Genomic DNA, 13353 nt, shown 5'->3' on the forward strand with positions numbered 1-13353 from the left:
ACTGTTGTGTTTGTGCCTTCCACTTCCACTAACTGTCACCATCAAATCATACTGTCAAATGAATAAATAAAACATTAAATACAAGAGACATTTCAGGAGACAAAATTAATTTATAGTTTTCTTAGGTAACAGGGAAACAGACAATCCATAAGAAAATGTGTAAAAATTGAGAGGGGTAAAAATAACCAGGATAGCAAAGAACAAAGCAAACAAAGTTTTGTACTATACAAAATTCTCACTCGCTGCTGCTTTCGTCTGCCTGTAACTACACTGATAATGTCCAACATGCGGTCCTTATTGTCTGCGGTGATGGATGGGTGGATCTCTGGAGTCCATGCTGGCTGTTGACCTATGCCCCCGCATCTGTCTGGCAGGCTGAGTATCTGTAGGAGTACAGCTTGTTATCTGCACCCCCACTCAACATCAGCTGAAAAGAAACATAAAGGAAACAGCAAGTTACACATTGATTTTATGTATTAAGAGTGTTTGTGTAGAACTGCGTCTTTTTTCTTCAGTATATCAGTCATATTTTGTTTTATTTATCCATTTTCCATCTGAATATTCTTTGCTTTGGGGTTATATTCGTGGAAAACAGTCTTACCCCGCTTTCTGTCCAGTCCACACAAAACACTTTGTCCTCGTGGGCCGCTAGGTCATACAGAGGAGCCTTACAGCTGGGAGATATGAAAGCAACATTTGTGTGTTAACTTCATTCATGAAATGCCAACACAGAGGTTTATTACACAAAGAGTGAGGAACACAAAAGACCCACAAAAAAGGACAAATGTATACCAACAGTACCTACAGTACCAACAAAAGAGAGATCTGTGTTGAGATGCAGTGGGTGTAGGCTGAAAAAACATTTTATAAACTGACACTGTGTTTTATTCTGACAAAGACAGGAAGCTCGTTTCAGACAGAAAGCAGTTTACTATCAGATGTGTGGAATTAACAGGATGTCCTGTAGCGCTCTACATGTCTGACCAAGTAGGTCTATTCTGTTCTGCGCAGAAAGAAATGCATAAATAAATAACATGGTAACCATCTGTGCCATACCATTTAAATAATACCATTTACTTAGGGTTATTGATTGATTTATCAGCCAGTCAGGGAAGTCAGAAAGTATTGAAAGATGGACTAAATAAAGTTGATTTGTTGACAATAACAAAACTATAGAACATCCTTTAAGTCCTAATGGGAATATGTTGCAGATTTCTGATTGGAACACAGATTTTACGTTTAAGTAAAGTATACACTAGGAACTACGTGCTTCACAAACCTTCTGGTGTCCCACAGTTTGACCAGGTTGTCAAGGGAACCGGAGACCAACTGGTGCTCATGTGACGGTGCCCACTTCACAGCAGTGACCCAGCCCGTGTGGGAGGTCAGAGACAACAGCACCAGCGACCCGTCTGTGGGGGAAAGGAGAGGACGCGCTTAGAACGGGGAAGAGGAGAAGTGCTCACAGAGACTGGAAATAAAACAATGTTGATGTGGGTATTTTTAGGAGACGCAGACTAAATAATCTTTGACATTAAGACGCGAATGGTATTTTGGGCACAGCGGTACCTTTGGTGCGAGGGTCCCACAGTCTAATGTGTCTGTCTGTGCTGCCTGAGGCCAGCCGTCGACACAGAGGTGAGTAGGAAATACAGTTAAATACTTTACTGCCCGTCTGTGGAAGAAATAAAACATCAGCAAATGACAAAAAAAAAATACCGTCAATTTTTCTAACAATTTCACTTATCTACAATATTTCAATGTTGTTTAAGCTTGAAAGGATTGCATTTGCAAAGAGCAGTGTGCTTTACTGCCTTATGCTTGATGTTCAAATATTATTAGTATATATGGACTGTAAAAAATATAGATAAACAAAACGTCTAGATGTGAAAAACTTGAAATAGTGCCTGCAGTTTTCCTCTCAGGCTGCACTTACAAACTCGTAAAGTAAAGTACGTAAACCACCTGTCTGAATCGGTTCGGTTTCTGGCCCAGTTTCTGCTAGTCAGTGTTTTTTTCTCACCAGCGCAGTCTTCATTCCTCCCGTCTCGACGTCCCACACGCGGATGGTGTGGTCCCATGATGCACTGCAAACTTCCTCGCTGTCGCACCACAGGACAGAGGACACCGCCTCGTTGTGTCCAGATAAGGTCATCAGGGGAGTCTGCGTCAGTGGGACAAACCTCATGATATTCCTTCATAATTCAACATGTTAACTTTGACTAATATATCCGTTTTTTCTATAACCGGGTTAGCCATGCTGATATAGCTTTCTTGGGCCACTCACCCTGGTGAGGCCTAGCTGTTGAGTCTTCTGTTTCTTCCTCGGCCTGTCAGCAGGTTCTTCAACCTCGTCTGCCTCGTCTGTGGGCACTGACAGGAAAAAAGGGTGTAGCATGTTAAAGATTTGCGTCTTATTCAGTAATACTTAACATGCAATCAGTCATTCTGGCAACCTACCTGCTGACCAAATCTTCAACATTTTGTCCCAGGAGCCACTGCAGAACTGTATGGGAGCAACACAAATGCTTTGACTGACGTATAACAACAGTGAAACCCCTTAGGTTCGTCCCTCGTCATCCTCCATCTTCCATCCTCGTTTTTCTCTACCGCTCCAACTCAATTCCACTCCTTCCTAACCCCTATCCATCCCTCTTTACCTTTGAGCCAGTGGGGTCTGTTGCAACAGCGTCAACGCTCCCTGTGTGTCCCCGACAGCAGTGTCTGGCTTTCAACTTGTTCCTCTCAGAGTTCCACTCCCATAGCAGGAGGGTTTGGTCCAGAGAGGCCGTCAGAAGCAGAGAGGTCAGACCGTCTGCACAGAAACGTTGACACAGATGTTTTGAGAAAGGCTGCCATTATTACTAGCAGAGTGAATGTCTGCCACTCTGTCCTGCTCACCTCTTTTGACCCAGGCTACATCTTTCACCACATCCGTGTGTCCGGCCACCGTCATCACCGCCTTGCCCTCCACAGACCAGATCCTGGCTGTCTTGTCATATGACCCTGTTAGGATCCTGCAAAACAATAATATATGTGATGTTGACTTGTTGCAGATAAATATCCACATAACAAGAAATATTAGTGCAGAAGTACCAAAGATGGTGGGATGTAGGAGGGGTTACTCAGTGCATGTCACAGTTGCAGTTGCGTATGATCATTTTGGAGGCTGCCGTTTCTGCTGCTGTTCAACTGTACTGCATTATACAGAGAGGGTTTTCTATCATTTAGCCTACCCGCTCTGAAGAAAATAATAGAAACACCTGTCACTGTCAGTATAACATCATACAACTCAACGGCACCACAAAATACATTCTCCAAAATGACCACCCTGTTAAATCAACACCTCGCAAAAAAACTCTCAAAAAAACATAACTACAAAATTGCTCTGTAGAATAGTATTAATGGTATATGTGTACAATAGTATGTACCACCTCAATAGATGTCCTGAGAATCTTAAATGTTGAACAACTATGAGACATTTCTGCAAATGTCTGTCTGTCTGGGCTTGGTTTTTTTTCCTCCAGCTCTTTTTTTTTAATGTATTCATCTATTTATTCTAATGTTTCATTACTATTATATTCACCTTGTTCTATTATAACTATTTGAAGAAAACTAAATACGTAAAGTAACATTCACAAAAACAGCAAAAAGTCACCAAACTTGTGTTGCGTGATGTCAGTGTAATGCTGATTAAAAACATACAATTTCTTGAATGTTTTGAAGCAACCAGTTACATAATGTACTACTGTGACCAAAAAGGACACAAGGAAATGTAAATGCAATAAAAAGTGGGGGAAATGTCCCCCCCTTTGACAGTCTGTCTATCATCTTACCACTCAGCATCTGCATCTACAGAGCTAATCCAGTCATCGTGCATCATGCACTCCTCGGGCTCTGGGGCTGTGATCCGCTCTACATACTCTAACTCCACCACTTCTTCCTGAAACCCACACAAACACACCGATGCATAAATATCAAAGGATGTGCCCAAGACAATTAAAACCCACTAAATCAATCGTTCTCATGTCATAAGAAAACATAGTAGAAGTCCTTGCTTTTACATGAAAAAGAAATATTAAATCTTAGCAAGAAAAAAACAGGACACTGCATGCATGCAACTGTCAGTCACTGGAAGGATTCAGTGCCACTAGTCTCGCATTGCCAGACCTTCCTCCACAGCGCTGTGAAGGAAGGTCAGGCCAGTCCACATAGCATTGCAGGATGGGAGAAAAATGCGCACTGGTTTATTGGCATTTCTCTAAACCAATCACAATCGTCTTGGGCGGCACTAAGCTCCGGACAACAATGACGGTGCCGCTGCAAAGTAGCCTCAGGAAGGAACTTGTTTTGGTGGAACGTGTGTACGTTCAAAGGTTGTTTTAGTCGTGCAACATAAAACTCTGATTAGACAGATAGTCTAGCTAGCTGTCTGGATTTACCCTGCAGAGATCTGAGGAGCAGTTAACCATAGTCCTCACAAATCCACCGGAGTTTAAAATGCCAACACAAAGAAAGGGGAATGTAACGGACATCTGGCCGGAAATTAGGGACATCAGACGAAATTTCCAGCGGCACCTGAACAATCCTGGAAATTAAACATTGTTGATATAGTCCACAGTGCTGCTAATGTAACAGGCACACAGCATATCCACTCAGGTTTAAGCAGCGAGGCCAGTCATACCGTTGATATGCCTTCTGTGTCCATGTGGATGGACAGCGACGTTCGCAGGAACTGGCCCCTGACCAGGAAGTCAAACTCCACTTTGCTGTGAGATGCTGTGGAAACAAAAAGAACAAGGATTTTTGATTAAGTACTGAGATTTTGTCAACCATTTGATATAAATTAAGATCAGTATAAACATAGAAAAGACAATATATACGTAATAAGAAGTTAACACTGTGTTAAGTAATAGCTCTTCTAAATGTGCACTAGTATTAAGTGCTGGCTTTAATTGCAAAACTCTGCTGGGGAACTGTGTGCCAGAAATAGTCAAACATACTTGTTAATGTATAAAGTCTAGTGTGTGTTTTACCATTGTTGGCCTCCAGCAGCTTGTTGATGACATTGCTGAGGTCCTGCACTTCAGAGCCAGCAGGGATGGAGAATGGGACATCATCTACAATATACCTATAAAGAAAAGGACTTTCTCAGTTTGTGCCGTAGGTTACAGCCATCAAATACACACATGCATTTAATATTAAACGCATTAGTTGGTCATGTAAGTTTCTGTATAACATAAATGCAAATGAGGACAGCAGTCAGTCATATCTTGGGATTGTTAGCACTAGCTAGCTAAATCAACAAGCTAAAACCAGCTAACGTTACGAACTATTTGAGGCTAATAGTAAAAAGAGGCGAAGCCTAAATGTACAGTACACATGCCTGGGTAAAGGCAGGGTAGTGTCTCACAGTAATGTCGTAACGGTACTGTTTACTGTAAGTTACAGCTTGTTAGCCAGCCCGCTAGCCATTCCTGTCCTTTTAGTTTTCTTGTCTCATTAAGGGAATAAGAGCTCACCTTTTGTCCTCTGTGAAGAACCTCGCTTGTAACTGTGACATTTTTAGTTATATATTTCTCTTACAGAGCACTAGCAATATGAATCTAAGATATGGCTAAGTAGTTAATCTTCTTCTTCATAACACATCTGACTCTCATGCGTGCCCATAGTCTGTAGTGCGTGCCATGTGGTACGAAAGCAAGGCATTTCAGCAGAGCACAGATGCAGCCAATCGATGATGTAGATCTATGCTCCTCAGTAATGCCTGCCCATAGTAACGGATTGGACAAGTAAATTGTCAGTAAAAGCAAACTATGCTATTAGTTAGCTAAATGTACTCGTCTAAGTATCAAAAGTAAAAGTACTCACAATGCAGGGATGCAGAATATGGACCCCGTGAGTGTTATATATTATTAATATATATTAAGTAGCATAGAATACTCGAGTACAAGTATCTCAAGTTCGTACGTACTAATTCAAAGGTACGGAGTCACATTCCACCCACTGGTGATCTAATTTAACTAAAAGTATGGTCACATAGTCTCTTAACGAAGGGATGTTGTGTGAAACATTTGTATTATAGTTATAAGCCTTTCCTAACAATTTATTTTTTAATGCCGGAAGTATCTGCTTTAAGACAAGACATGGACAGTCTATGGACAACACCCTGCTCCATTAAAAAGGGTTGTAACACACATGGTATAATTATGATTTGGTTTTAACAGTTCTGTGCTTATATTTCCATTTTAACTTAGTAGCCTACACAATTCACCATTGCAGATTATGTAAATTGTTAATATGTGGCATGCTTAAGTCAAATTTCAGTAATGTGAGTAAGACCATGTCGCTCAACTTAAAAAATAAAACTAGTTACAAACTAGTGGTGGGTCATACCAGAACAGCTGAGGTGGCACAATCTAAGTGATTGAATTAAGCAAGGGAGCATTTTCCTGCTTACATGTTCACATTTTCATTTGTGGAAGACTTTGATTTCCCGAGTCGCAGTCTTGCTTGAAGTGCAAACTTTGGACTTTTACCTGATTTTATCTTCTCGTACAGTGAAACAAAAGCAACTACACGTGGTGACAAACACTGGATGAAAACTAAAATGATCCACCCCCGCAGTTTGAGTTTTGCATTGAATAATTAAATCAGATTTGTATGTTCATACAGCTACAGTGCGTACAACCAAAGCATTACAGCAAAAAATGTTTATTTCACCAGGGCAGGCAAAAGCTGTGTCACCAGAGAATGGAAGAATCTTTCCTCATCAACTCATTGCTCTGCGCTGAATTTGAGACATGTCTGATACAGATGTTTTTGCAAATAAAAAAAATAAAAAAAAATCAACATAAAAACAGTCAACCAGGATAGAAGATTACAAACTTTTAACAGTGTTAAAAAAAAGATTTACATTTTTTCACACATTTTGACTGGAAATATACTGATTTCAAACATTTTATTCACAATTATAAAAAGGAGGTCCACTGATGATTGTTCTTTAACGTGAACTCTTTTTTGATGTCCAAAAACAGGCCCTCAATACACTTTTGCTTTTGATAGATATAAATGTATGACACAAAACTAAAATGACAAAAACAGAAAATATATACACTGTCCATTATTTCAGTCATCTTCTTCCTCCTGCTTGACCTTTTTCTTCTTCTTTTTCTTCTTTTCTGTTGGCTGGGAGAGAACAGAAGTGAGCACAACAAATATGCAACAAAAAGAATGTAAAACTGTCAAATCTATTTGAATAGCCTTTAGACTACCCACAGATTCCTACCTCCATTACTGCTACCTCTTGTTCTTCCTCCTTAGGTTCCTCTGCATTCTTGTCCTTTTTCTTCTTCTTCTTCTTGGGAGTCTCCTCTGCTGCTGCAGACGTTTCTGCTGCTTCTACAGAACATGTAGCAAAAACATCTTGAGCATCATAAACTCCATTGTGGGCAATAAAGGTTCATTCCTAGTCTACCCACCTTCTGTTACTCGTTCCTTTTTGGGCTTTTTGGATTTGACCACCGGTGTTTCGGGCTCTTCAGCCGCCTCCTCCTCCTCCACCTCCTCAAACTTCCTCTTCTTTGACGTGGAGGGAATAGTAGAATCGCCGGATGGATCGTACATTCTCACTTCACTGTGGAGAAGCAAGTAGGTACTTAACACCTTTCATATTTACAAGTGGAATATAGAGAATCTTTGGAATGGGGCTGTTAGTGAGTATGTACCTCTTGTGCTGGTATTTGTCTGCCTTTGCCATTGCTTTGCCGGTTCCACTGATTCTTCGGATCTGAGAAGAAAAAACACAGACAAGATCAGACGACCAGAAGAAAGAAAGCCAGAGCAGTCAGATACATAAACATTGACCTTTTCAACCAGCACGGCAATAGTGAAAGGAGGAAATTATCTGGGCCAATATGTAAAAAAACTAAGTAAATAAATGCTTAGTAAAAAGACTTCCTGGAGGTAACTATTAGCAAAGTCAAGGAGTGATTTTTTTTTTTCCCCCAGACCTTGTATCTTTCAGTAACTCATCATCTGTAGTGTGCATCTGCTGCCAGTGCTACTCCTGACTGACTGAGGAGACCTCTGGAGTTCTCTAAAATAATTTGGGAACTGAGACGAAGTCTTACACTCTGGAACATTTAAGAATGCCTCTTATTCTTAATTCTTATAAAAAATAAAATAAAATAAAAAAAAAAAACATTTACACAAAGTTTTGATGCATTCAAGACCAAAGGTTTACTCTAAAACAATTTAAGTACATTTCAGAGTGGTACCAGGGATACCGAAAAGGGTATCCCTAAAAAGGTCAGTGTACGTTTTGGTCATTTGATTTTCATTTCATTAACAGGTATTACAAAACAAAAAAACAAATGGTTATTTGATTTTCGTTTTAAAATACAAAATTTGAAATTGAAATACAAGGCATTTTTTCCTTTTCATTGTCAAAAGGGAATGTGAAAATTTAAAACATGCTTCGATTTTTATTTTCTATTTCATATAACAAAAAATTGAAATGAAAATCGAATGACCAAAATATACACTGACCCTAAAATCTCTCTTTTCTACTTTTACTTACTCCTTTCTCCTCCAGCTGGCGCAGCCTGGCCTCCAGTTTGGCACGGTTCTCTACTCCCATTTCTGCATTCGTGTCCTCTCCCAGGGCATCATAGCGAATAGCCAAGGATGCTTTAGCTGCGAGCATTCTAGAGATCTGGAGAGAAATTACAGAAAACAAAGCCCATGTTTATTTTCCAACCACCAGACTGTGAGGATCTTTACCTAGTGCAGTTGTGGGTCCTTCTGGACTTACCTTGCCCTTATTCTTGGCAGAGGTCTGGCCCACTAGGGAGGCATGGTAGATGAGACCGTACTTGGGTGTGTCTTTGCGAGTCTTCAGGGCTCTAAACAGAGCCTTCTCAGCTCCGAGGATCTGTACTGTGGAGGCCGGATGCTTTGCCAGATTCATAAGGGAACCTTAATAACACAGAAACAAGACAGACACGTAAATATGATGCTCTCACCAGTACCAGCTCATTGAGGCTCTTTACACAAGCTCAGATGAGGTAGTGACTTAAAAACATCAGTCATTTTCAGGAAAGAGACATAATGTCATCATCATCACCGCTTGGCTGGTTTTCACACTAACGCTTCTCAGTGATTTACCCGCATGTGAGATGAGCCGGGCGCCCACCAGCTCTCCCACCATTACTGTCAGGTTAGGGGCGATGGCCATCATTCGGTTCTTCAAGTAGTCGTACAGCTGAGTGCGGTATTCTGAAATATCAATCACCTATGGAAAAGAAGGAGATACGAGTTGTATTACAACTGCCAGTAGATAATCAAAGAAAATTATCAAAGCAATCCTGTAGTTATAAGCAGGAGCTATCTACTGTGACTGTTCAGATGAGGTAGTGACTGAAAACCCACATTGTTTGTTTCAGGATAAAGACAAATGTCGTCATCATCACAACTGTCACTTGAGCTTTCCAATGCCCAACAGTAAAATATACAAATAAGTATGTATTGGTGTGAACGCGTAATGACGAAAGGAAGAGACAAACCTGATCACATAGGTGCCTAATGTTGCCGATGTCCTGTTCCGACACTTCTGTTCCCATGGAGATCTCAGCAGCCAGTTTAACCTCTGCTTCAATTTCCTCAGGGAGGATGTCTGACAGATCAGAGCCTGCCACGTTTGTGCGATCACCTGGAGACACAATATTGCTACTCAGGAATACAGTCACTGATGCTTTTATGCAAGTATCACACGGCTGCTCTAGAAAGCATTATGTAAGTGAGGAGGAGCTTTAGAATCAAAGACGCTTGGGTTTGGAGGCTACAAATGTGTTACTAACACTTTGCAATAGAAACTGTTTTCTCAAACAGATTTGGGGTTTTACCAGGCAGGGGTTGGGTAATGAAATGCACTAATAACTTGCATTATGGGAAATGTAGTATCCAGCTTTTTTGGCATTCACCCATACTAGAGACTAAAAGCATCTCTGTGGATCAGTCTTAGTAGGGCTGGGCGATAAATCGATTTTATCGATTAACTCGAATGTGTAGTTAACGTCGATTTGTTTAAATGAAAATCGATTTTCTCCTTAACATCCGCCGACGCTCCCCTCTGGGCTCCCATAGCTCCGAACGGGCTCAGCCCTCGCCCCGCGCGTTTGCCATAGAGATACACAAACAACATGGCAGCGACAGGGACTAACATTAATTCTTTTCTTAACTAGTAGTTTCATTACTTACTTATCCGTAATCTCTGCCGAAATGACCGGCAGCTCGCGGTGCTCTGTCCCCGGCTGAGAGTCACCTATTCTCGGATAACTGAACCACCAGCTACCGCTGACCTAAAGGACCACCATGCGGGGCACCAGAGGCGGTGTTGAGGAACTCTTTTGCGGCTCAACACATCTACTAAATGCCGCTGATACGACCGAGCTGTGACGGAGGTCTGTAGCGGCTTAAACAACTAGCAATCGCCGCTCTGTAGCACGGAGCTCCTCTTCGACGTTTGTTTCTACCGCTAGTTACTACGAAGGAGCTTGCTACAGGTATGCTACATTCAAGAGACCATGGGATGTTAATGTACGTTGCTCAGCAACAGGTGAAAATAGGGGCAAGGTTGCGCAATAACGTTAAAATGATTTGAACTTTTAGTGAGGAACGAGAAGTGAATTACCTGTATGTGTGAAAACAGCTTTATCTCACGCATTCGTTTGTTTGTTGTTGAATATATAGCACCCCCCATCCAAAAAAAGGGAAAACACTCAAACCAATTTATATTTCCACAAAATTGGCATGAATAATCAAAATGGTATACATGCCCCATGTGTGTGCGTGAGTCAAAACAAAATAAAGTTAAAACTTGTTTTTAACAATTTCTTTGTCATCTGCAGATTGATTTTAAGTAGGGGGAGAAAAAAAATCAATTTAAATCTTAAATCTGATTTTTTTGGAAAAAATCGGGGATTTTATTTTTAGGTCATATCGCCCAGCCCTAAGTCTTAGCTAATCTAATCTCTTTTAAACCTACTAACTTTGCAAAAAGTGCAACACCAAATCGCTGGAGTATCCCTTTTTACAGTTACGTGCAAATGCAGAGTATTCTTTACCAATGTGGCGGGCAGCTTTGCAGTATGCCAAATTGTCTGTGACGATTTTTCCCAGCTCAGGAAAGTGCCAGCCGTACCACTCTCTGCAGCGCATAATGTAGTTGTTTAGCTCCTTATCCAGATCATCCAAAAGAGCTGAAGAGACAAAGAAAGAAATGATCAAAGTCAGACTGCATACTCAAATAAACAGTCATCACTGTAGCTAATTGTGATGGTAATTCTGATATTCCAAAGACCAAACAATCTATAAATTGAGAAAATATGATTGATAGAAAATAATTAGTTGCAGCCTTATTTATCACTACATATTGTTTGTGTTTTTCTTACAGCATAAAAAAAACAACTTACAGATGGCTTGCACAATCATAGTATCCACTTTGTCTGGACTGAACTTCAGCTTGTAGCGGGATAAACTGGAAAATACAGAGAAAAGCTTTATTAATGACTTATTTTTACACATGGCAAACTACTTTTGATCTTCCTACGCCTGGCGAGAGAATGCTGCCTCAGTGGTAGTGACGAATGCTGAAGAAAATCTACAGGGACGTTTCAGACAGCAAGTGTAATCATAGGCAGCAGTCGTATATATGCAACAGCGTATCTGTATATCCTCTACCTGTGAGCTAATCCAAGAGACATGGCACTGATCTCCCTGGGAGGAAGTCCAGTGATGAGGCTCTCCATCTGGCTCCTTATGCATCTCATCAGTTCAGCCACAGCAGGGCTGTAGACACAGCTCAGGTCCAGCTTTTCCTGAAAACCAGAGCCTGTTAGACACATAACTCTTGCATGCAACGCAGTTACTGAATACTAATGATGTACGTAAATGTTGAGTCACTTACTTTAATAACCCCACCGAGTTTTGCATCACTGATGGCCAGCTGCTCGTGAGCTTCCTTAGCAACAACTTTCTTCAGCACTTTCTTCAAACTCTTGCCAATTTTTCCCTCGGTGAGGGCAGTGACAGCTGAGTGGCAGAGGTTAAGAACACTGCATTAAATTCATTCTAACTCCTACATAAACTGACGCATTAATACCAGAAAACATTAAACCAAACATGCTTGAGGGGGAATTGTAGTATACACCCAATCTAATTAAGTTTGAAATGTTTCATTTTCTATCATTGCTAAGTTAAAAAGGGGGCCAACTATCCTTCTTTGTCATCTAAACTACCTGCTGACAATGTGGTCTCAGTGGTAGTGACGAGTACTTTGGAATACCTCATGTTTGTTTTTAAATCAGACACTGAACTACATCACAGACCACAGATCAGCTGTACATTAGCTAGTGCACAAAGACATGCATCATTACCTGCTAAGGCTTCTGTTGTGTCCTGGAACTTCTCAAAGTGCTTCAGTTTCACACTAACAGAGAATAAAACAAAACAGTTCAGATATTAGTCATCGAACTTCATTTACACGTGCTACACCGTATCACATGCCGACAGCTAGCAGATTTCACCTTCAACACTTACACTTTGTTTGCCTTTTCAGGAGTTTCAAACTCCTTATACAGGCTGTCGACCTGTTGCAGCTTGGACTCATCAAGCACCTGAAATATAACAGAAGCTCTCAGTTAGTGGGCTTGCATTAAAAAAAGGTCTGGGCACCAACCAACACTGGCATGTAAGTTGAACTCAGGATTTTGTGTTAATATTTACAAAATGTTGTACATGCATATAAACTTGTTGGGAGAAGTAACGTTAGAAACAGACAGTCACATAAGTTTGCCTCAACATGCACACGTGGTTACGGGGCCTTCACACTGGCAACCTACATTAGCTTAACAAACACGGCCATCTAACGGTACCATCCGCATATTAAACTATACAGTTCACATACCTGAGTACAAATTTACAAATTACGATATCATTCTGCTCACTATCAGTAAGGCTACATACAGTTGAAGCAACGAGGGCTGTGGTAACTAGCTGCGAGGCTAGCCTAAGCTAACTCCAGCACGTTAGCTAATGTGCGTTTAACCTTAATAATTCCTCATTCTTTAAGTGACAGGGATCAGAAGGAGAATACAAACTTTGAAGATTGCATATCCAGCGGCGGTCTCAAACAACACGAGCATTTTGGCAGCAGTTCGGATACTTTACAGAATGTGTGCGCTCTCAAAGTTGAGAGCCGTCAGGTTTTCTCGTCACCACGCTGCTGCTCCCTCTCTGTCTGAAACACACGCGGCGAGAGAGAGCACCGGAAACTGCTGGGTTGCCAAATCC

At 41.0% G+C, this 13353-nt stretch overlaps 2 protein-coding genes and 2 non-coding genes across 4 annotated transcripts; all 4 read right to left on the minus strand.

Annotated features, from left to right (window-relative positions):
• Positions 1 to 90: 90 nt before the first annotated feature.
• wdr12 (WD repeat domain 12) lies at positions 91 to 5746 on the minus strand. Its single transcript, XM_031291754.2, has 13 exons — positions 5523 to 5746; positions 5037 to 5131; positions 4685 to 4779; positions 3837 to 3943; positions 2902 to 3017; positions 2661 to 2815; positions 2461 to 2506; positions 2288 to 2373; positions 2024 to 2164; positions 1570 to 1675; positions 1280 to 1412; positions 602 to 674; positions 91 to 427 (listed from the first exon to the last, which is right to left on the minus strand). Exons 1-13 carry the CDS (start codon positions 5561 to 5563, stop codon positions 350 to 352), a joined length of 1272 nt encoding a protein of 423 aa, XP_031147614.1. The 5' UTR covers positions 5564 to 5746; the 3' UTR covers positions 91 to 349.
• Positions 5747 to 6698: 952 nt separating this feature from the next.
• Positions 6699 to 13205, minus strand: nop58 (NOP58 ribonucleoprotein homolog (yeast)). The gene is made up of 15 exons (XM_031291743.1): positions 13161 to 13205; positions 12601 to 12677; positions 12438 to 12490; positions 11969 to 12093; positions 11743 to 11879; positions 11475 to 11539; positions 11127 to 11261; positions 9567 to 9712; positions 9169 to 9295; positions 8816 to 8979; positions 8582 to 8716; positions 7728 to 7789; positions 7482 to 7636; positions 7289 to 7401; positions 6699 to 7188 (listed from the first exon to the last, which is right to left on the minus strand). Exons 1-15 carry the CDS (start codon positions 13203 to 13205, stop codon positions 7129 to 7131), a joined length of 1599 nt encoding a protein of 532 aa, XP_031147603.1. The 3' UTR covers positions 6699 to 7128.
• Positions 9053 to 9135, minus strand: LOC116044866. The gene has a single exon (XR_004103770.1). It is a non-coding gene; the product is annotated as a small nucleolar RNA SNORD11B (small nucleolar RNA).
• LOC116044865 lies at positions 9398 to 9481 on the minus strand. Its single transcript, XR_004103769.1, has one exon. It is a non-coding gene; the product is annotated as a small nucleolar RNA SNORD11B (small nucleolar RNA).
• Positions 13206 to 13353: the final 148 nt, after the last annotated feature.

Source organism: Sander lucioperca, chromosome 24 (assembly GCF_008315115.2).
Source record: "Sander lucioperca isolate FBNREF2018 chromosome 24, SLUC_FBN_1.2, whole genome shotgun sequence".
NCBI lineage: Eukaryota > Metazoa > Chordata > Actinopteri > Perciformes > Percidae > Sander > Sander lucioperca.

Bases quoted from the DNA above. Each gene is read 5' to 3' on its own strand.
- wdr12 (XM_031291754.2), bottom strand. From the start codon at position 5,563: ATGTCACAGTTACAAGCGAGGTTCTTCACAGAGGACAAAAG. The intron at 4,780-5,036 runs GTAAAACACACA...TTGTTTCCACAG, and splicing joins GCTGCTGGAGGCCAACAATG to CATCTCACAGCAAAGTGGAG. The intron at 1,676-2,023 runs GTGAGAAAAAAA...TTTCTTCCACAG, and splicing joins GAGGAATGAAGACTGCGCTG to ACGGGCAGTAAAGTATTTAA.
- nop58 (XM_031291743.1), bottom strand. From the start codon at position 13,205: ATGCTCGTGTTGTTTGAGACCGCCGCTGGATATGCAATCTTCAAA. The intron at 12,491-12,600 runs GTAAGTGTTGAA...ATTCTCTGTTAG, and splicing joins CCTGAAAAGGCAAACAAAGT to TGTGAAACTGAAGCACTTTG. The intron at 7,790-8,581 runs GTAAGTAAAAGT...TTTTCTTCTCAG, and splicing joins GCCAGCTGGAGGAGAAAGGA to ATCCGAAGAATCAGTGGAAC.